General features: G+C 50.1%; 1 protein-coding gene across 1 annotated transcript in view; it reads left to right on the forward strand.

The window, feature by feature from the left end:
* The first annotated feature begins 19,642 nt into the window (after positions 1 to 19,642).
* The window catches only part of ice2 (interactor of little elongator complex ELL subunit 2), a 166,322-nt gene continuing 161,911 nt past the window's right edge, over positions 19,643 to 24,053 (forward strand). Inside the window, exon 1 of the mRNA XM_043680584.2 lies at positions 19,643 to 19,683. Within this exon, the coding sequence (XP_043536519.2) occupies positions 19,670 to 19,683 (14 nt within the window). The 5' untranslated portion in view covers positions 19,643 to 19,669. The remainder of the gene's footprint in view (positions 19,684 to 24,053) is intronic.

Here is a 24,053-nt window from a genome sequence, read left to right on the forward strand (position 1 = left end):
TTTCATGGTCACTTACCTCTAATAGATGACCTCTATGTCACAGCACCATTGTTCCATCAATATTCCTTATCATGCACCTACTGTCTGCCCTCAGCAATCATAAGCTTCCCAAGAAGTATCCATAGAGGTGTTCTCTGATAGTTCCTATGAGCAATAGAGTCAGTCTCTTTTTTCATTAACAGAATATCGACTTTAGAACACTTCAAAACAATTTTTAGCGCGCAAGCGATTTTTCAATCACGAGCAATAAAAATGAATATTTTATACGGCGAAAACGTTGAAAGGTTTTTTTAAAAAAAATATTTTTAACTAGATATTTGTTTGAGTTGCTGTGTATTTTAAACTCATCCAAACAATGGCCTGGTATTTTGTCGTTAACATGTCAGAACTCAGCGGACTGCTTCTCTCTCTCTCTGTGTCCTTTATGTGTGTGTTACTCCTTCCCCTTTGTGAAGGAGCTGTTCTGTGTTGTGGGTTTGGGCCTACGTGGACCTTTCCAGTTGTACTATATCTTCCCAGTCGAAAGAAATGCGTTAATAGGGCAAGCCCAGACAAGGCTTTTACTGTTTGTGTCAGGTGGGAAACTTTCAAATAGGATTTAATCCTCTTTTTATGGAATTTTAGCAATTTTCTTGTCTCCAAAGTACCGATAATAATAATAGATAAAACTCTAGCCATAACACCATGTTGAGCAATAAAATATAAAATTAATCACTTTCTGTGCATAGTAAGACTTAGACTTGAGCGTGTGAATGCAACCTGTTATTTATCACTTTCTTCCTTATAAATGACTGACTCTTTTGTTTCTAACTAAAAACGTTGCAGTGGCCCATTTGGAGTCTCTCCTCGCTCTCTGCTTTTCTCTCGCAATATTTAAAGTTCTATCACCCTGTATACAGCTATCTTTTTAAAGTTCTCTGTTTGTTTCTGTATAGATAAGAGAGGAAATGGTATTATCAAGCTGCTCAGTGCAAATATTTACCTGTTTATTAAAGACTGCATTATTATAAGTGTATTATATCTCTTTCAGTATATGCGATCTTAGCCATAGTTACAAACTAGGGTGTGCTATTTTGTGTTTTCTGCTGTGTGGTGATAGACAAGTTGCTTTGTGAACAAATACCTTTATTCCTAAACAGTGCCATCCTTCGGTCACCTTACTTTCACTGAGTAGATCAGCCACAGATAGGTGCATCTAGAGGACTAGACTTGGGATATGTCCAAGGACTGAGGAAGCCAGTCCTTTTTTGCCAAGGACAGTGTCAATTTCCTTTCATTGTATCTTTCCAGATTCTCTTTAACTACAGTCTGCCTATCCTAAATAGTCTTGCTCCTTCACTGATTCCTAAATAAAGAAGTATTTTGATTTGTTTTGTAAATAAAACTGTAAAAAATATAAGAGATTTAATGTTGTCTTTTAAATACCCAGATTTTCATTCTAATATGAATGTTGTTATATTGTACTTAGAAATGGTTATCTTTAATATTACCTTTAATAAAAACTGCAGGCAACACATCAATTTTAGATGTGCTTTATGTGCGGTTATCCTATAATAAAATTATTGCTTATAATGGGCTCTGCCTGATGTCTTTTTATTTCGATCCTACTCACTCTGTTCACAGTAACTTGGCTCAATGTTGCTGATTTTGTGCTGAATTCTAACTCTTTGGATCTCATCCTAACTGAGGGGGTACCTTAGCCTTGTCCTGAATTTGCCTTTTTAACCACCTTAACTGTCTTAAATACAGCCCGAGGGTGCCTCAGTCTTTGCGGCCCATCATGTCTACCCCTGCCTGTCCCCGTCTGTCTATTTTCTCCTCTCTGTCGGCAGTGGGGAGGACATTAGTAAATAAGGTTTGTGAGAAGATTTGTAGCTCGGGTGCTCGTTGTTGTGGTTCTGTTCGCCGAGCTGGGAATTTGTGTTGCAGACATTTTGTCCCCTGTCTTGGTGACATCCTCAGTGCTTGGGAGCCTCCTGTGAAGTGCTTCTGTGATGTTTCCTCTGGCATTTATAGTGGTTTGTCTCTGCCGCTTCCGGTTGTCAGTTCCAGCTGTCCGTTACAGTGGCTGGTATATTGGGTCCAGGTCGATGTGTTTGTTGAGAGTATCTGTGGATGAGTGCCACGCCTCTAGGGATTCCCTGGCTGTTCTCTGTTTGGCTTGTCCTATAATAGTAGTGTTGTCCCAGTCGAATTCATGTTACTTGTCATCTGCGTGTGTGGCTACTAAGGACAGCTGTTCGTGTCGTTTCGTGGCTAGTTGGTGTTCATGGATGGGGATCGTTAGCTGTCTTCCTGTTTGTCCTATGTAGTGTTTTGCACAATCCTTGCATGGGATTTTGTACACTACGTTGGTGCAAGGACTGCACAAAACACTACATAGGAGAAACAGGAAGACAGCTAACGATCCGAATCCATGAACATCAACTAGCCACGAAACGACACGACCAGCTATCCTTAGTAGCCACACACACAGATGACAAGCAACATGAGTTCGACTGGGACAACACTACTATTATAGGACACGCCAAACAGAGAACAGCCAGGGAATTCCTCGAGGCATGGCACTCATCCACAGATTCTATCAACAAACACATCGACCCGGACCCAATATACCGGCCACTGCGGCGGACAGCTGGAACTGACAACCAGAAGCGGCAGAGACAAACCACTGTAAATGCTGGAGGAAACATCACAGAAGCACTTCACAGGAGGCTCCCAAGCACTGAGGATGTCACCTAGACAGGGGATGAAACGTCTGCAACACAAATTCCCAACTCGGCGAACAGAACCACAACAGTTAGCAAATAAGCTTGCTTCTTTCAGAAAGGGAAGGCTAAAAGGGGGCTTATAGACATATACAGCACAGAACCTGACTCTTCGGTCCAACCTGTCTGTGCCGACCAGATATACTAATTAATCTGGTCCCATTTGATTAGATTAGATTAGATTTCCTACAGTGTGGAAACAGGCCTTTCGGCCGAACAAGTCCACACCAACCCTCCGAAGAGCAACCCACCCAGACCTACTCCCCTAAACCCAACAGTACGGGCAATTTAGCATGACCAATTCACCTGATCTGCAAATCTTTGGACTGTGGGAGGAAATCGGAGCACCCGGAGGAAACTTACGCAGACACGGGGAGAATGGGCAAACTCCACACAGACAGTTGCCAGCACTTGGTCCATATCCCTCTAATGTTCCTATTCATACAAACATTCAAATGACTTTTAAATGCTGTAATTGTACCAGCCTCCACCACTTCCTCCGGCAGCTCATTCCATACACGCACCACTCCTAGATGAAAAGGTTGCCCCTGAGGTCCCTTTTATATCTTTCCCCTCTCACCCTAAACCTATGCCATCTTGTGGGACTTATTTCAAAAAGCACAGAAGAAGGTTATCATGTCTGTGTTGACTCTTTAAAGGAAGTCATGCTTAGTCCTACGTTCTTCATATGTTACCTTTGACCCTTGACATTCACAAGTCCCTATTTAACCCCTTTTTTTGACATTATTTATGGAAACAGCCCTTTTCAGGTCGAGCTTTTCAGATCTCCCAATGTGAATTACATGCTCTTCATCTCCCCCTCTAGAGTATTTACCGATGATTTTAAATCCATGACCCCGATTAGAAACCCACGTCAAAGGAATTTTATTTTATCTCCCTCTTGAAACCTCTCATCACTCTATTAGGTCATAGGACCATACAGCACGGAAACAGGCCCTTCAGTCCAACCAGTCCATGCCGAACATAATCCCAAACTAAACTAGTCCCACCTGCCTGTGTCTGGCCCATATCCCTCCAAACCTTTCCATGCATCTGTCCAAGTGTCTTTTAATCGTTGTGACTTCCTCAGAAAATCCATTCCACACACAAACCAGTGTCTCTGGAAAAGATTTGCTGCTCATTTCCTTTTTAAATCTCTCTTGCCTCTCATGATGCCTCTCATGATTTTATAAACCTCTATAAGGTCAACCTCTGAGACTCCAGTGAAAATAGTCCAAGTCTATCCAACCTTTCTTCCAATCTGTTCTAGAGGAACGATTTAACATCTTCCACCTTCTCAAAACCGAAGACCCTCATTCCTGGCATGGTGGCACAGTGGTTAGCACTGCTGCCTCACAGCGCAGAGACCCGGGTTTAATTCCCGCTTGCACATTCTCACCGTGTCTGTGTTGGTTTCCTCCGGGTGCTCCGGTTTTCTCCCACAGTCCAAAGATGTGCAGATTAAGTGAATTGGCCATGCTAAATTGCCCATAGTGTTAGGTGAAGGGGTAAATGTAGGGGAATGGGTCTGGGTGGGTTGCGCTTCGGCGGGTCAGTGTGGACTTGTTGGGCCGAAGGGCCTGTTTCCACACTGTAAGTAATCTATCTATCCTGATGAACCTCACCTATGCCCTTTCTGAAGCCTTACCACCCTTCCTAAAGTCTCTTACCTGAGGGAGGTGATGGGATAGTGATAATGTCATGGGACTATCAGTCGTGAAAACCAGACTAATGTTTTAGTGATCTGGGTTCAAATCCCACCACAGCTAACAATGAAATTTGAATTCAATAAAAATTTGGAGTAAAAAATGGTGATATAAAATGAAGAACTGTGGATACTGGAGATCAGAAACAAACAAAAACAGAAAGTGCTAGAGAAACTCAACAGATCTGGCAGCATCTGTGGAGAGAAAACAGAGTTAACGTTTCGAGTCCAGTGACCCTTCCTCAGAACTACTATCAGTGACTCATGTAACCACTGCCAATGGTTGGTAAAAACCCTAGATAGTTTAGTAACATTCATTAGGGAAGGAATTTTGTTATCCTTACCCAGTCTGGCCTACATCTGACCCTTAATTAGTGATGATCAATAAATGGAAGTTTAGCCAGAAACATCCGTGATTGAATTAAAGAAAAATACACATGTCTAACCATGATCTTTTAAATTTCAGCATACTTCAAGTGTGGAGCAGTAGAATGCCACTTTGAATCATAGAGTCATGCAGCACAGAAACAGACCCTTCGATCCAACCAGTCCATGCTGACCATAATCCCACGGTAAACTCATCCCATCTGTCTGCTCCTGGCCCATATCCCTCCAAATGTTTCCTATTCATGCACTTATCCAAATGTCATTTACAATGTTGTAACTGCACCCGCATCCACCACTTTGCCTGGAAGTTTGATCCACACATGAACCACTCTGTGTAAAAAAGTTGCCCCCTTGTCTTTTTAAAATCTTTCTCCTCTCACCTTCAAAATACTCCCCATTGTTGAAATCTACTACCCTAGGGAAAAGCCTGCATGATTTCATAAACCTCGATAAGGTCACCCTGCGACCTCCTATGCTCCAGTGAAAAAAGCTCCCAGCCTATCCAGCCTCTCCTTATAACTCAAACCCTCCATTCCCAGCAACACCCTGGTAGATCTCTTCTGAACCCCCTCCAGCTTAACAATATCCTGCCTATAATAAGGCCACCAGAACTGATGATACTATTTGAAAAGAGGCCTCACCAATGTCCTGTACAACCTCAACATGACGTCCCAACTCCCATACTCAAAGGACTGAGCAATGAAAGCAAGCGTGCTAAACGCCGTCTTAACCACCCTGTCTGCCTGTGATGCAGAATGTGTTTAAACTCTATACCAGTCGTACTTATTCCTAGAGACCCTGTCTTCTCATCTTGTCCCAGGGCTGATATAATGGAATTCCTCAAACTATACCAGCGATTCCCTCTCTCTCTATAATATTGTGAATTATGGCTAATTACCCACTTGTTCTTTTCATTTTTTATTGCTCCACCTACTAAATCCAAATGGGATTAGTGGGCGGCACGGTGGCACAGTGGTTAGCACTGCTGCCTCACAGCGCCAGAGACCCGGGTTCAATTCCCGCCTCAGGCGACTGACTGTGTGGAGTTTGCAAGTTCTCCCCGTGTCTGCGTGGGTTTCCTCCGGGTGCTCCGTTTTCCTCCCACCGTCCAAAGATGTGCAGGTCAGGTGAATTGGCCATGCTAAATTGCCCGTAGTGTTAGGTAAGGGGTAAATGTAGGGGTATGGGTGGGTTGCGCTTCGACGGGTCGGTGTGGGCTTGTTGGGCCGAAGGGCCTGTTTCCACACTGTAAGTAATCTAATCTAATCAAATAATCATCTGTTCCCTTGTCAACGTGCCCTGCTACCTTTGTGAATTTGTGTACCTGAAAGAATGCGCAACAAGGTCTCTCTTTATCTTTACAAAATCCTGCCAAGAAACAAGATCATGGCTGAACAATCTCATCCTGTCCCTGTCTCTCCCGAGATCCAACTGCCAAGTTTCAATCCATTTCACCAACCTGCTTCTGTCTTCCTGAAGCTTTAAACCTATTGCTATCTACTGCTTTGCCAAGTTTCATGTCATCTCCAAACTTGATACAGGTGGCTCAGTGGTTAGCACTGATGCCTCACAGGGAGAAAGGGAGGACTGCAGATCAGAGTCGAAGAGTGTGGTACTGGAAACGCACAGCCAGTCAGGCAGCATCCGGGAAACAGGAGAAAGAGGCCTGATGAAGAAGGGCTTACATCCAAAACGTTGACTCTCCTGCTCCTCGGATTTTGCCTGACCTGCTATGCTTTTCCAGCACCACACTCTTCAATTGCTGCCTCACAGCGCCAGGAACCCAGGTTGAATTCTACCCTCAGGTGACTGTCTGTGTGACATTTGTACATACTCCCCGTGTCTGTGTGGCTTTCCTCCGGGTGCTCTGGTTTTCTCCCACAGTCCAAAGCTGTGCAGATTAGGATAGATTGGCCATGCTAAATTGCCTATCGCATTCAGGTGGATTATCCTGGGTAAATGTGGGGTTATGGGTATAGGGTAAGGGTTTGGGTCTGGTTGGGATGATCTTCAAAGGGTTGGTGTAGACTTAGAATCACAGAGATGTGCAGCACGGAAGCAGACCCCTTCGGTCCAACCCGTCCATGCCGACCAGATATCCCAACCCAATCTAGGCCCACCTGCCAGCACCCAGCCCATATCCCTCTAAACCCTTCCTATTCATATACCCATTCAGGTACCTTTTAAATGTTGTAATTGTACCAGCCTCCACCACTTCCTCTGGCAGCTCATTCCATACACATACCACCCTCTGTGTGAAAAAGTTGCCCCTTAGGTCTCTTTTATATCTTTCCCCTCTCACCCTAAACCTATGCCCTCTAGTTCTGGACTCCCCCACCCCAGGGAAAATACTTTGCCTATTTACCCTATCCATGCCCCTCATAATTTTATGAACCTCTATAAGGTCACCCCTCAGCCTCTGACGCTCCAGGGAAAACAGCCTCAGCCTGTTCAGCCTCTCCCTACAGCTCAAATCCTCCAACCCTGGCAACATCCTTGTAAATCTTTTCTGAACACTTTCAAGTTTCACATCTTTCCGATAGGAAGGAGAACAGAATTGCACGCAATATTCCAACAGTGGCCTAACCAATGTCCTGTACAGCTGCAACATGACCTCCCAACTCCTGTACTCAATACTCTGACCAATAAAGGAAAGCATACCAAATGCCTTCTTCACTATCCTATCTACCTGCAACTCCATTTACAAGGAGCTATGAACCTGAACTCCAACTTGATGGACCGAATGGCCTCTTTCTGCACTGTAGGGATTCTGTGATAGCCATCCAAGAGCACACCAAAACAAACAGCTTCCCATGATAAAGACCTGCCATCCACCACCATCTCTGTTTCCTGTCACTGAGCCAATGCTTAAATGTTCTCAATGACACTTGGGTAAATAGTTTCCAACTCGCAATAACTATAACATTTCTCTGTTAAATCAAAGAATTTAGTCAAATTGATTAGACATGGTTTAACCTTTAATGAGCTGACCCTGTTTGATCACCCTTTGCCTTTCTAAATGAAATGGTACACGTTACAATGGTATCACCGTAATGTTGCACCTAATCCAGAGCTCAAGCTATAGCTGCAGTGGCATCAGTTCAAATCTCATAGAAACACAAACAATAGGAGCAGGAGTAGGCCATTCGGCCCTTCGAGCCTGCTCTGCCATTCAATATGATCATGGCTGATCACTCAAATCACTCCCCTGTCCCCGCTTTCTCCCCTGTACCCTTTGGTCTCTTTAGCCTGTTTCTAATTCCTTCTTGGAAATATTCAGTGTTTTGGTCTTAACTAGTTTCTATGACAAGGAATTCCCACTCTCTGGGTGAAGAGATTTCTCCTCATCTCAGTCTTGAATTGCCTCAGTGTATCCTGAAACTGTGACCCCCAGGTCTGGATTCCCCAGTTATCAGGAATATCCTTCCTGCCTTTACTCCTGTCTCACCACAGCAGTCTGGAGAATTTAAATTCCATGGATTAACAAATCTGGAAGATAAAGCCAATAACAACAACCCAGGAAACCACTAACTGTTGTGGAAACCCATTCCAGTCAGCTTTGCTGTTCAGGGAAAGAAATCTATGTCCTTATCCCTTCTGGCCCTACATATAGCTTCAGACCCATGGCAATGTGAGTGACTCTTAAATACTCCCTGAAATGGCCAAACTGAAATGGCACTCAGTTATGGGCAAATCATTTCGGATATGTTGATTATGGATACAACTGGACAGATCATTGGGTGTCAGAAGAGACCTTCCCAATGAAACCTGCCTGAATGATAGCACAATGAAGGGTATGGAGGTTAATTAGAGTAGGACAACTTCAAGGGCCAAAGGGCCTATATTGAGATGTTCTCTGAAACACTGAGGGAGAAAATTGGGATGAATCAAGCAGCAGCCACACTCTTGCCTCCTAATTTCTAGTCACCATCCCAGTCACTGGCTATCAATATTCCTGGATATCTCCTGGCCCACCAGCAGCCCGGACCCAGCAGAGGCAGAGAGTCTGGAGGAGATGGTGCAGGTAGCCCTGCACATTGATGCCATTACTCCATGAAGTCTTGAGTCTGGACAAACACGTGGAAGAACCTTCCTGCTGATTACCAATGACCAGCCTCCCTCGGCTGATGAATCAGACTGCTCCATGTTGAACACATACTGAGGGTGGGAAAGGGATGTACTTTGGTTGGGGGACTCAAAGCCCATCAGCAACTGTGCCTTGGTAGCACCACTGCCAACAGAGCTGGCTGACAGCTGAAGGACACAACACTGGGCCGGTGACAGGTGGCAAGGGAACCAATAAATGAGAAAATCCAGTTTGATTTCACATCCAACACTTCACCCCTCACAGTTGCATCTATCTGTGAAGGTATTTGTAGGAGTGACTTTACCTCAAAATCCTTGTGGAGGCAAAGTCCTGTCTTCACACTGAGGATAGCCTCTATGACATGTGGTACTCTCATCATGACTCAGAAAACATATAGCAATCAAAGCTGGCGATCACAAGGCATTGGGGTCAGTTAGCAGTAACAGCAGTATGTCCCACACACTGCCCTAACATCAATGCCAAGGGGATCCACTGTGTTTGAATGAGGAATGCAGGAGTCTATTCCTCTAAAAATGATGTATCGACCTGGATGGAGTACAACTCAGGTCTCCAAGAGAAGGAAGAAGCAACCATAGGCAGCTCCGCGATCCCACAGCCAATAAATCGTTCCAAGCTCTTCAGCCTATCCAAATCCAGCTGTGTGTGCTGATGGAGGACTCGCCACAAATATCTCTATCCCCAAAGGTGGGGCGCCCAGCACATCAGTGCAAGAGACAAACCTAAATAACTACCCAGCCAGAAATACTGAGTGGAAGATCCAACTCAACCTCATCATGAGGTGGTCTCCAACCCGACAAATTCCAATGTGAAAACTGGCTCGTGAGTGCTACACCCTTAGGAAACCTGCACTGCCTTCCTGATGGTCACCATTCTTTCATCCTCTGCATCTTCTGTCATCGTGGGCTGGGCTGCTCATGGAACGTTACCTTTGCAAATCTCTCAGACTCCTGAAACCGCTGCAGTGACTCCGGTGTTCCTCACAATCTCGGAGCTTAAGCTGACGTGGTCATCCAGGATACATGGGATTTGCCAAAGAACAGATGTCCATGAAATATACCCCTCCACTGAATTGATCAATTCACCAACACTGAGTAATAAAAACTCAACACTGAACTCCAAAATCTAAGACATTGAACCATAAGAAAATTACCTCTGAAAGAGTGAGCTATTGAAATAGTTAAATGTGAACTGAAAAATCCGAAAGTAAAAGCGTTGAGTCTGAAACACATTGAGATCTATCGTCAAATGAATTTTAATAGTGAAAAAAAAGTTTGGGATGTCACAAATTAATCCACCACTCCTTTCAAGACCGTGAGAAGAGTTTTGCATTTGTTTTCATTTTCTCCACATTCATACATCACTAAGGAGGCTAAAACATGAAGGGTTCAGTCAGAGAGACACAATGTAGCCTTGACTTATAGTCAGGAGAAAGTGAGGACTGCAGATGCTGGAGATCAGAGCTGAAAATGTGTTGCTGGAAAAGCGCAGCAGGTCAGGCAGCATCCAAGGAGCAGGAGAATCGACGTTTCGGGCGTGAGCCCTTCTTCAGGAATGAGGAAAGTGTGCCAAGCAGGCTAAGATAAAAGGTAGGGAGGAGGGACTTGGGGGAGGGGCGTTGGAAATGCAATAGGTGGAAGGAGGTCAAGGTGAGGGTGATAGGCCGGAGTGGGGTGGGGGCGGAGAGGTCAGGAAGAAGATTGCAGGTTAGGAAGGTGGTGCTGAGTTCGAGGGATTTGACTGAGACAAGGTGGGGGGAGGGGAAATGAGGAAACTGGAGAAATCTGAGTTCATCCCTGTGGTTGGAGGGTTCCTAGGCAGAAGATGAGGCGCTCTTCCTCCAGCCGTCGTGTTGCTATGGTCTGGCGATGGAGGAGTCCAAGGACCTGCATATCCTTGGTGGAGTGGGAGGGGGAGTTGAAGTGTTGAGCCACGGGGTGGTTGGGTTGGCTGGTCCGGGTGTCCAGAGGTGTTCTCTGAAACGTTCTGCAAGTAGGCGGCCTGTCTCCCCAATATAGAGGAGGCCATGTTGGGTGCAGCGGATGCAGTAAATGATGTGTGTGGAGGTGCAGGTGAATTTGTGGCGGATATGGAACTTTGAGGGAAGTAAGGGGGGAGGTGTGGGCGCAGGTTTTGCATTTCCTGCGGTTGCAGTGGAAGGTGCCGGGTGTGGAAGTTGGGTTGGTGGGGAGTGTGGACCTGACGAGGGAGTCACGGAGGGAGTGGTCTTTTTGGAACGCTGATAGGGGAGGGGAGGGAAATAGATCCCTGGTGGTGGGGTCCGTTTGGAGGTGGCGGAAATGACGATGGATGATACGATGTATATGGATGTTGGTGGGGTGGTAGGTGAGGACCAGTGGGGTTCTGTCTTGGTGGCGGTTGGAGGGGCAGGGCTCAAGGGCGGAGGAGCAGGAAGTGGAAGAGATGCAGTGGAGGGCATCGTCGACCACGTCGGGGGGGAAATTGCGGTCCTTGAAGAAGGAGGCCATCTGGGTTGTTCGGTATTGGATATGGTCCTCCTGGGAGCAGATGCGGCAGAGACAAAGGAATTGGGAATATGGGATGGCGTTTTTACAGGGGGCAGGGTGGGAGGAGGTGTAGTCTAGGTAGCTGTGGGAGTCGGTCGGTTTGTAGTAAATGTCCGTGTTGATTCGGTCGCCCAAGATAGAAATGGAAAGGTCTAGGAAGGGGAGGGAGGAGTCTGAGACGGTCCAGGTAAATTTGAGGTCGGGGTGGAAGGTGTTGGTAAAGTGGATGAACTGTTCAACCTCCTGTGGGAGCACGAGGCGGCGCCGATACAGTCATCGATGTAGCGGAGGAAAAGGTGGGGGGTGGTGCCAGTGTAGCTGCGGAAGATGGACTGTTCCACATATCCTACGAAGAGGCAGGACCCTGGTGCTGCTGTCTCATCAGAGTGAGCCACCTGGTGGTGGTTTAACCTGAGCGTCACCATGTCTCAGGCAAGGGAAGAGGTTGAGATGAAGAGTCCTTCATGGTGACTTCAGTCGGTGTGGGGATTGAACCCACGCTGTTGGCGTCACACTACTTCACAACCCATCTTCCATCTGTGAACAAACCAATACTCTGTATAATCATAACAAGACATCCTTGCTCCTGTATTCCAACCCCCCCCCCGCCCCAGCAAACCTTCCGCCCCGACCTCAAATTTACCTGGACCGCCTCAGACTCCTCCCACCCCTTCCTAGACCTTTCTATTTCTATCTCGGGCGACCGAATCAACACTGACATTTACTACAAACCGACCGACTCCCACAGCTACCTAGATTATATCTCCTCCCACCCTGCCCCCTGTAAAAACGCCATCCCATATTCCCAGTTCCTTCGTCTCCGCCGCATCTGCTCCCAGGAGGACCAGTTCCAATACCGAACAACCCAGATGGCCTCCTTCTTCAAAGACCGCAATTTCCCCTCAGACGTGATCGACGATGCCCTCCACCGCATCTCCTCCACTTCCCACTCCTCCGCCCTTGAGCCCCGCCCCTCCAATCGCCACCAGGACAGAGGTAGGTCCTCACCTACCACCCCACCAACCGCCATATACATCGTGTCATCCGTCGTCATTTCCGCCACCTCCAAATGGACCCCACCACCAGGGATATATTTCCCTCCCCTCCCCTATCAGCATTCTGAAAAGACCACTCCCTCCGTGACTCCCTCGTCAGGTCCACACCCCCCACCAACCCAACCTCCACTCCCGGCACCTTCCTCTGCAACCGCAAGAAATGCAAAACTTGCGCCCACACCTCCCCCCTTACTTCCCTCCAAGGCCCCAAGGGATCCTTCCATGTCCACCACAAATTCACCTGCACCTCCACACACATCATTTACTGCATCCGCTGCACCCGATGTGGCCTCCTCTATATTGGGGAGACAGGCCGCCTACTTGCAGAATGTTTCAGAGAACACCTTTGGGACACCCGGACCAACCAACCCAACCACCCCGTGGTTCAACACTTCAACTCCCCCTCCCACTCCACCAAGGACATGCAGGTCCTTGGACTCCTCCATCGCCAGACCATAGCAACACGACGGCTGGAGGAAGAGTTCCTCATCTTCCGTCTAGGAACCCTCCAACCACAAGGGATGAATGCAGATTTCTCCAGTTTCTTCATTTCCCCTCCCCCCACCTTGTCTCAGTCCCAACCCTTGAACTCAGCACCACCTTCCTAACCTGCAATCTTCTTCCTGACCTCTCCGCCCCCACCCCCACTCCGGCCTATCACCCTCACCTTGACCTCCCTCCACCAATCGCATTTCCAACGCCTCTCCCCCAAGTCCCTCCTCCCTACCTTTTATCTTAGCCTGCTGGATACACTTTCCTCATTCCTGAAGAAGGGCTCATGCCCGAAACGTCGATTCTTCTGCTCCTTGGATGCTGCCTGACCTGCTGCGCTTTTCCAGCAACACATTTTCAGCCAAGCAAATGAAGACAAGCATTTCGTATGCCTTCTTCACCATCCAATGTAATTGTGCTGATACCTTCAGGGATCTAGAGGCTTGCACACCAAGGCCCCTTTGTTCCTCAGTACTCCCTAATTCATTCTGACTTTCCATTCACTATTAAACCTCCCAAATGCATTACCTTGCGCTTATCAGGATTAAAATCCACCTGTCGTTGCTCTCCCAAATTTACCAGCTGATTAATATCAGACTGTAGCCTGAGACCATCCTCTTCACTATAAACAACACCCATCAATTTTCATGGCATCTGCAAACCTACTAACTATACCTTCTACATACACATACAAGTTGTCAATATGCATAACATATTTTAAGGGTCTCGACACTGATCCCTGAGGTACACCGCCGGTCACAGGCTTCCAATTGCAAAAGCAACCCTCTGTCCCTTTGCCTCCGGTTTGGGACAGAATTTGCCAACTTGCCCTGCATCCCATGGGCTCTTCCTTTGGCCTAGACTTCATGTCAAAGGCCTCACTGAAGCTCATGTAAACCACATCAACTACATTACCCTCATCCGTATATTTAATCACTCTTCAAAAAACTCAATTAGTCAGAGAAAATGACATCACCCACCTTAAGAAACCAAGATCTATAAATAGAGAGGTGGGACATACCACCAGCGCTTCACCAGAGACTCTCACTGGTGATGTTACCTAGTCATGGTGACAAAAAGTCTGAAAAGTCTTCCGGTTCAGTGAGCAAACTTACATACTTATCATCAACCAGAGCTACAAATCTTCTCAAAAATTGCTAAGACAGACTCTCCCTCTAACAAATCCAAGCTGATTATCCCTTATCAGTCCCTGACTTTCCAAGTGTTGATTCCCTCAGAACTTTTTCCAATAATTTCCGAATACCTGCTGACAGACAACTGGTCTCTAATTACCTGCCCTATCCCTGCTGCCCTTCTTGAACATAGGAACTGCATTAGCTATCCTCCACTATCCTCCAGTTATCTGACGCTTCACCTGTAGCCAGTAAAGTATTAACTATCTCTGCCAGAGCCCCAGCAACCTCTTCCCTTGCCTCCCATCACAGCCTGAGATACATCCCATCAGGCCCTGCAATACAAAGGTAAGAAATATTAAGACCTCACCCACATCCTGCGGTTCCACACACAGATTGCCCCTTTGATCCCTAACAGGCCCCAATCTTTCCCTTGCAATCCTCTTGCTCATAATATACATCTAAAATTCCTTGGGGCTTTTCTTAATCCCAGCTGCCAAAGATATTTTGTGACCCCTCTTTGCCATCCTTTGTTTTAACCGTCCCCTACATTCAGTGTACACCTGAATGGTCTCCCCTGTTTTTAATGTCTTGTACCTGACATAAGTTTCTTACTCTTTCTTTATCAAACTCTTGATATCCCATGACATCTTGGGTTCCTGGACTTCCTGCCCTGGGTCCTTCACTCTTAGAAGAACACACTGGCCCTGAATTCTCATTATATTAATTTTTTAAAACTCCCACTTTTCAAATGTAGACCTACCTGCAAGTCACTGTTCCCAGTCTACGTTTGCCAGATCCTGTCTAATGATTTTGAGATTGACCTTCCCCCACTTCAGACACAACTTTTGCACGATCCTTATCCTCTTCCATTATGACTTTGAAACTTACAGAGTTATGATCACTATTCCCAAAAATGCTAACCATTTGACTCTTCTGAGGAAGTTGAAATGCCACAGAGGGGTCAGTTCCATGCTTTACTTCTCTTTCAGGACACATTGGGGAACTCAAGGGTTAAACATTCCACTACCAAAGGATGAACTGCAGTATCAATTGAAAGCCTGTACTCTTACAATACGGACAGGACATCTCAGTAGGGGGGAGGCTGACTGAATCTCAAGCATTGAACCTAGTGGAGCCAACATGTGGATTCCCTTGTAGCGTCAGACAGAAGTACTTGCCCTTTCCAGACAAGACTGGTAGCCTTGGCCACAACCCTGCTTCCCACTCCCATTGTCTTTTTCCCCTCCACATGAGCATAGGTATGTGAATCCCTCATTTATGGCAGGCAAAACCCTTCAGCCTTAACCTTTTCCCATCAACACATAATCATGAAGAATAAGACAATCAGTTTCTGTAATCCATTCACATGTTATCACAGGACATGGACATTCATTGGGCCTTTGAAAATTCATAATTACCTACTTTAAACTATGTGATGACAATTGCCCATGTGACTGATAAACCTATGTTTAATTCCTATAAAATATACTGTCTGTGTGTGTGTAGGGCAGAAATTTGTGGAGAAGTGTCACCACAAGGAGACATATGGCTACTTTGTGGACATTTTGAATCTCTCACCGACTGTCCAATAAAAAAGCTACTGCTGTTGTACAGAAAACTTGTGTTGTCCGGATTTGTGGAACACAGCAGACATCGACCACGTGACCAGATTAATTCCCTGGGATTGGGTCTAGTACTGTCCCATCTCGATTAGGACGATCTACATACTGACACGAAAACCTCTCCTGGATGTGCTTTAAATATTCCATCCTGTCTACTCCTTTCACACTAAGGTGATCCCAGTTAATGTTAGCAAAGTTGAAATCCCCTCCTGCTATAATTCTATTCCTCTCAAACCTCTCTGCGATTTACCTACTCTGCATTTAACTCTGGTCTCCCTGCTGTAAGAAAGATGTTGTTAAACGTGAAAGGGTTCAGAAAAGATTAACAAGGATGTTGCCAGGGTTGGAGGATTTGAGCTATAGGGAGAGGCTGAATAGGCTGGGGCTGTTTTCCCTGGAGCGTCGGAGGCTGAGGGGTTTATAAAATCATGAGGGGCATGGATAGGGTAAATAGGCAAGGTCTTTTGTTCCCAGGGAAGGGGACTCCAAACATGGAGGGCATAGATGATCTGGGATAGTCAGCTTGGATTTGTTAGAGGGAGAGCCTGTCTTAGCAATGTGAAAGGGACCTAAGGGGTAACTTTTATTATGCAGAGGGCTGTGTGTGTATGGAATACGCTATGGAGGAAGTGGTGACATTTAAAAGGATGGATTTATGAATAGGAAGAATTTAGAGGGATATGGGCTAAGTGCTGGCAAATGGGACTAAATTAATTTAGGATATCTGGTCGGCATGGGCGAGTTGGACTGAAGGGGATGTTTCCGTGCTGTACATCTCTATGACTCTATGTATGATCCTCTATCTGCCTCTGACTATTGGAAGACCTGTCATATAATCCCAGCAAAGTAACCACCTTTTTTTATTTCTAAGGTCTACCCAGATGGCCTCATTTGAACGCCCTTCTAGGATATCCTCCAACACTACTGGATTGATGGTTTCCATTGTCAATAATGCAAGGGCCCCACCTCTCATATATGGCCGTTCCCTCCTGCCTGAACGTTCTATACCTTGGAATGTTGAGCTGCCAGTCCTGTGCTTCCTTCCTTCAGTGGCTGTAACAGTATCATATTCCCATGTGCTGATCAGTGCTCTATGTTCATTGGCCTTATCAGGCAGGCTCCTTACATTAAAATTGGTACAGTTTAGCTCTCTGGTCCTCCCATGTGCTTTATCCTGCTCGTGTGCTCCTTGCCTACTGGACTGTCCTGGTATTCCTTCTGTAAGTGATTGGACCTCGCTCCTGACTTTACATCGACTCTGTGCCCCCTTCCCCTGCTGGATCGGTTTAAAACCTCCCCGACACTGTGAGCAAATCTTCCAGCAAGGTATTGAAGCCATTCTGGTTCAGGTGAAATCCATCCGGCTTATATAAGTCCCACCTACCCCAAGCACTGTCCCTGTGGATCCACAAAAGCACCAGCCTGACCTACCTTCCTATCCCTGCACTCGATACCTTTATAATATACAGCAAATATATAATGTACAGCAAATACTTATTCCAGTCAAAAAGGAGTTCCTGAAGAAGGGCTCATGCCCGAAACGTCGATTCTCCTGCTCCTTGGATGCTGCCTGACCTGCTGCGCTTTTCCAGCAACACATTTTCAGCAATTGACAACAGTAAACAGGGAAATGGCAGATAATTTAAACCAGTGTTTTGCATCTGTCTTCACAGTAGAGGACATTATAAACATTACCAAAATTAAGAGATAGGCAAGGTGCTAAAGGGAGGAAAGGTCTTGTAATGGTTTCTATCACAAGGGATGAAGTATTTGTCAATCTAATTCCAGACTTCACTTGATTCTCAAAGCATTCCAGCAATTTGGAAAACTGCCAATGTGATGCAAACACAAAGTGCTGGAGATCACAGTGGATCAGGCAGCATCCACAGAGAGACAGCAAGCTAACATTTTGAGTCTAGATGACACTTCCCCAAAGCATGGACTCAAAACATTAGTTTGTTCTCTCTTCACAGATGCTGCCTGACCTGCTGTGATTTCTAGCATTTTTGTGTCTTTGATACAGATTCCATGCTACAATCCAATGTCCCAACTGCTTCAAGAAGACCACCATCAACCCAGTGCCAAAGAAAACACATGCAATGTGCCTTAATGACTTCTGCCCAGTGACCCTAACCTCCGTAGTCATGAAATGCTTCAAGAAGCTGGTCACGGCCCACATCAACTCCCGTCTCCCCGTCTGCCAGAGAGACGCAGGTCCACAGTGGGCACTATTTCCCTCGGCCTACACTCATCTCTGGAACATCGAGACAACAAGGACACCTACATCAGGCTCCCATTCAGCAACTAAGCTCTGCCTTCAACACCATAATCCCCACCAGACTAATTGCAAAACTCTGAGACCTAGGTCTTGGCACTGCCCTCTGCAATTGGGTCCTCAGCTCCCTGACCCACAAACTGCGATCAGTGAAGATAGACAACAGCACCTCCTCTGCAATAACCCTCAACATTGGAGCCTCCCAAGGATGTGTTCTGAACCCCCTCCTCGACTCCCTGTACACCCACGACTGTAACGAAATTCCATACAAGCACCATCTACAAGTTTACTGATGACACCACCATGGTAGCACGGTTATCAAACAGTGATGAGTCAGAATGCAGGATGGAGATAGAGAGCTTGATGTCGTTGTGCAATGATAACAATCTCCCTCTCAATGTCAGCAAAAGAACTGATCATTATCTTCAGGAGGAAAGGAGGAGGACACTACCCTATCTAGATAAACGGAGCTGAGGTGGAGGGGGTCAAGAACGTCAAGTTCCTCGAAGTGATAATAACTAACAATCTATCCTGGACATCCCATGTAGATGCAACGGTCAAGAAAGCACAACAACGCCTCTTCTCCTCAGACAGCTTAGGAAATTTGGCATGTCCATAAAGACCCTCACCAACTTCTACAAATGCACCATAGCATTCCATCCAGGTGCATAATGGTCTGATATGACAACTGCTGTGCCCAGGACTGTAAGAAACTACAGAAGGTGGTGTGCATAGTCCAGACCATTACGGAAGCCAACCTCTCATACGTGGATTCCATTTACACAGCTCGCTGCCTTGGAAAGGCTGCCAGTATCAGCAAAGACCCATCACACCCCGGCTTTGCTCCCTTCCAACCTCTTCCATCCTCTTCCATCAGGCAGACGATACAGAAGCTTGAGCGCATGTGCCAATAGGTTCCAGAACAGCTTCTTAGCTGCTGTTATCAGACTACTGAATGGACCTCTCCAACCTGAAACCTAATGTTCATCTTGCTTTGTACACTGCCTGTGCAGCTATAACCTTGCATGCCTCGCTCTGTTTAAGCACCCTATGATTTGCATGTCCTTGTTTGCTATGACCTGCCTGTAGAGCTCACAAAACAAAACTTTGCACTGTACTTAGGTACACACGACAGCAGTAAATTCAATCAAATCTGCAGTAATTTGCTCCAACTATGTCCCTAATCAAGAAGGGAGACAGATTGTGGTTCAGTGCTTTATCGTGTGCGGTGTTTGTTGTGGATTCACTATTTTAAATGTTTGCAGATATTGAAACTTTGACATTTATCATTTTCAAACTTGTTGCTTCATCCCAGATCAACAGGACAAGAGGGTTTCAGTGAGGGATCAGCCACTACATCATCTCTATCAAATTAATTTATTGAACTGGAATCCTCACAGAGGAGTGTTGTGGGGGACTGGAGCCTCAGGCAGGCTCCTGTGTATTGTGGCCCGGCGTTTTACAGAGTTCAGAGCAGGTTGTGTGAACATTGTAATCTTTGTTGTAATTGTTATTGAATGTGGGGTTTCTCTCGGGCGGAACGTTTCTCCGCGGACCCTGGGAGCCGGGGGAAGAGGTTAGAGCGCGGACTGGAAGATGGCGCTGTCCTGGTGAGAGGGAGAGGCTCTGGGGGGGGGAGAGGGGGAGGAATGGGGGGAGAGAGAGAGGGAGGAATGGGGGGGGAGAGAGGGGGAGGAATGGGGGGGGAGAGAGGGGGAGGAATGGGGGGAGAGAGAGAGAGGGAGGAATGGGGGGGGGAGGGGGAGGGAGGAATGGGGGGGGGAGGGGGAGGGAGGAATGGGGAGGAATGGGGGGGAGGGGGAGGGAGGAATGGGGGGGAGGGGGAGGAATGGGGGGGAGGGGGAGGGAGGAATGGGGGGGAGAGAGGGGGAGGAATGGGGGAAGAGAGAGGGAGGAATGGGGGGGAGAGGGGGGGAGGAATGGGGGGGAGAGGGGGGGAGGAATGGGGGGGAGAGGGGGGGAGAGAGGGGGAGGAATGGGGGGGAGAGAGGGGGAGGAATGGGTGGGAGAGAGGGGGAGGAATGGGGGGGAGAGAGGGGGAGGAATGGGGGGGAGAGGGGGAGGAATGGGGGGAGAGGGGGAGGAATGGGGGGGAGAGAGGGGGAGGAATGGGGGGAGAGAGGGGGAGGAATGGGGGAGAGAGAGGGGGAGGAATGGGGGGAGAGGGGGGGAGAGAGGGGGAGGAATGGGGGGGAGAGAGGGGGAGGAATGGGTGGGAGAGAGGGGGAGGAATGGGGGGGAGAGGGGGGGAGAGAGGGGGAGGAACGGGGGGGAGAGAGGGAGGAACGGGGGGGGAGAGAGAGGGAGGAACGGGGGGGGAGAGAGAGGGAGGAACGGGGGGGGGAGAGAGGGAGGAACGGGGGGGAGAGAGGGGGAGGAACGGGGGGGGAGAGAGAGGGGGAGGAACGGGGGGGGAGAGAGAGGGGGAGGAACGGGGGGGGAGAGAGAGGGGGAGGAACGGGGGGGGAGAGAGAGGGGGAGGAACGGGGGGGGAGAGAGAGGGGGAGGAACGGGGGGGGAGAGAGAGGGGGAGGAACGGGGGGGGAGAGAGAGGGGGAGGAACGGGGGGGGAGAGAGAGGGGGAGGAACGGGGGGGGAGAGAGAGGGGGAGGAACGGGGGGGGAGAGAGAGGGGGAGGAACGGGGGGGGAGAGAGAGGGGGAGGAACGGGGGGGGAGAGAGAGGGGAGGAACGGGGGGGGAGAGAGAGGGGGAGGAACGGGGGGGGAGAGAGAGGGGGAGGAACGGGGGGGGAGAGAGAGGGGGAGGAACGGGGGGGGAGAGAGAGGGGGAGGAACGGGGGGGGAGAGAGAGGGGGAGGAACGGGGGGGGAGAGAGAGGGGGAGGAACGGGGGGGGAGAGAGAGGGGGAGGAACGGGGGGGGAGAGAGAGGGGGAGGAACGGGGGGGGAGAGAGAGGGGGAGGAACGGGGGGGGAGAGAGAGGGGGAGGAACGGGGGGGGAGAGAGAGGGGGAGGAACGGGGGGGGAGAGAGAGGGGGAGGAACGGGGGGGGAGAGAGAGGGGGAGGAACGGGGGGGGAGAGAGAGGGGAGGAACGGGGGGGGAGAGAGAGGGGGAGGAACGGGGGGGGAGAGAGAGGGGGAGGAACGGGGGGGGAGAGAGAGGGGGAGGAACGGGGGGGAGAGAGAGGGGGAGGAACGGGGGGGGAGAGAGAGGGGGAGGAACGGGGGGGAGAGAGAGGGGGAGGAACGGGGGGGAGAGAGAGGGGGAGGAACGGGGGGGGAGAGAGAGGGGGAGGAACGGGGGGGGAGAGAGAGGGGGAGGAACGGGGGGGAGAGAGAGGGGGAGGAACGGGGGGGGAGAGAGAGGGGGAGGAACGGGGGGGGAGAGAGAGGGGGAGGAACGGGGGGGGAGAGAGAGGGGGAGGAACGGGGGGGGAGAGAGAGGGGGAGGAATGGGGGTGAGAGAGAGGGGGAGGAATGGGGAGGAATGGGGGGGAGAGAGGGGGAGGAATGGGGGGAGAGAGGGGGAGGAATGGGGGGGAGGGGGAGGGAGAGAGGGGGAGGAATGGGGGGGAGGGGGAGGGAGAGGGAGGAATGGGGGGAGGGGGAGGGAGAGGGAGGAATGGGGGGGAGAGAGGGGGAGGAATGGGGGGGAGGGGGAGGGAGAGGGAGGAATGGGGGGGAGAGAGGGGGAGGAATGGGGGGGAGGGGGAGGGAGAGGGAGGAATGGGGGGAGGGGGAGGGAGAGGGAGGAATGGGGGGAGAGAGGGGGAGGAATGGGGGGGAGAGAGGGGGAGGAATGGGGGGGAGAGAGGGGGAGGAATGGGGGGGAGAGAGGGGGAGGAATGGGGGGGAGAGAGGGGGAGGAATGGGGGGGAGAGAGGGGGAGGAATGGGGGGGAGAGAGGGGGAGGAATGGGGGGGAGAGAGGGGGAGGAATGGGGGGAGAGAGAGAGGGAGGAATGGGGGAGAGAGAGAGGGAGGAATGGGGGGAGAGAGAGAGGGAGGAATGGGGGGAGAGAGAGGGAGGAATGGGGGGAGTGAGAGGGAGGAAAGGGGGGAGAGGGGAGGAATGGGGGGAGAGAGAGGGAGGAAAGGGGGGAGAGAGAGGGAGGAATGGGGGGAGAGAGAGAGGGAGGAATGGGGGGAGAGAGAGAGGGAGGAATGGGGGGAGAGAGAGAGGGAGGAATGGGGGGAGAGAGAGAGGGAGGAATGGGTGTGAGAGAGAGAGATGGAGGATGGGGGGAGAGAGAGAGATGGAGGAATGGGGGGAGAGAGAGATGGAGGAATGGGGGGAGAGAGAGATGGAGGAATGGGGGGAGAGAGAGATGGAGGAATGGGGGGGAGAGAGAGAGGGAGGAATGGGGGGAGAGAGAGGGAGGAATGGGGGGAGAGAGAGGGAGGAATGGGGGGAGAGAGAGGGAGGAATGGGGGGAGAGAGAGGGAGGAATGGGGGGGGAGAGAAGGAGGAATGGGGGGGAGAGAAGGAGGAATGGGGGGAGAGAGAGGGAGGAATGGGGGGAGAGAGAGGGAGGAATGGGGGGAGAGAGAGGGAGGAATGGGGGGAGAGAGAGATGGAGGAATGGGGGAGAGAGAGAGATGGAGGAATGGGGGAGAGAGAGAGATGGAGGAATGGGGGGAGAGAGAGATGGGGAGAGGAGAATGGGGGGTGAGAGAGATGGAGGAATGGGGCGAGAGAGAGAGAGGAGGAATGGGGCGAGAGAGAGAGAGAGGAGGAATGGGGAGAGAGAGAGGGAGGAATGGGGGGAGAGAGAGGGAGGAATGGGGCGAGAGAGAGAGAGGGAGGAATGGGGGGGAGAGAGAGAGGGAGGAATGGGGGGAGAGAGAGAGGAGGAATGGGGGAGAGAGAGGGAGACTGGGGAGAGAGAGAGGGAGGAAGGGGAGAGAGAGGGAGGAAAGGGGGGAGAGGGAGGGAGAATGGGGGAGAGAGAGAGAGGAGGAATGGGGGGAGAGAGGGGAGGAATGGGGGGGAGAGAGAGGGAGGAATGGGGGGAGAGAGAGGGAGGAATGGGGGAGAGAGAGGAGGAATGGGGGAGAGAGGGAGAAGGGAGAGGGAGGAATGGGGGGAGAGAGAGGGAGGAATGGGGGGAGAGAGAGGGAGGAATGGGGGAGAGAGAGAGGGAGGAATGGGGGAGAGAGAGAGAGGGAGGAATGGGGGGGAGAGAGAGGGAGGAATGGGGGGAGAGAGAGAGGGAGGAATGGGGGTGAAGAGAGGGAGGAATGGGGGGAGAGAGAGGAGGAAAGGGGAGAGAGAGGGAGGAATGGGGGGAGAGAGGGGAGGAATGGGGGGGGAGGGGAGGAATGGGGGGAGAGGAGAGGGAGAATGGGGGGAGAGAGAGGGGAGGAATGGGGGGGAGAGAGAGGGAGGAATGGGGGGGAGGAGAGAGGGAGGAATGGGGGGGAGAGGAGAGGGGAGGAGATGGGGGGGGGGAGAGAGGGGAGGAGGGGGGAGAGAGGGGGAGGAATGGGGGGGGAGTGAGAGGGGAGGAATGGGGGGGAGAGTGAGGGGAGGAATGGGGGGGAGAGAGAGGGGGAGGAATGGGGGGGGAGAGAGGGAGGATTGGGGGAGGAGGAGAGAGGGAGGAATGGGGGGTGAGAGTGGGAGGAATGGGGGGAGAGAGAGAGAGAGGGAGGATGGGGGGAGAGAGTGGGAGGATGGGGGAGAGAGGGGAGGAATGGGGGGAGAGAGAGGGGGAGGAATGGGGGGGGAGAGGGAGGGGGGAGGAATGGGGGGGGAGAGTGAGGGTGGAATGGGGGGGAGAGAGAGGGGAGGAATGGGGGGAGAGAGAGGGTGGAATGGGGGGGAGGAGAGGGAGGAATGGGGGGAGAGAGAGGGAGGAATGGGGGGGAGAGAGAGGGGGAGGATGGGGGGTGAGGGGGGAGGAGTGGGGAGGTCGGGGGGGAGAGAGAGGAGGGAGGAATGGGGGAGAGAGAGGGAGGAATGGGGGAGAGAGAGAAGGGAGGAATGGGGGAGAGAG

Source organism: Chiloscyllium plagiosum, unplaced genomic scaffold (genome assembly GCF_037043375.1).
Source record: "Chiloscyllium plagiosum isolate Xiang-an unplaced genomic scaffold, Cpla_swu_hap1 HiC_scaffold_42, whole genome shotgun sequence".
Classification (NCBI taxonomy): Eukaryota; Metazoa; Chordata; class Chondrichthyes; order Orectolobiformes; family Hemiscylliidae; genus Chiloscyllium; species Chiloscyllium plagiosum.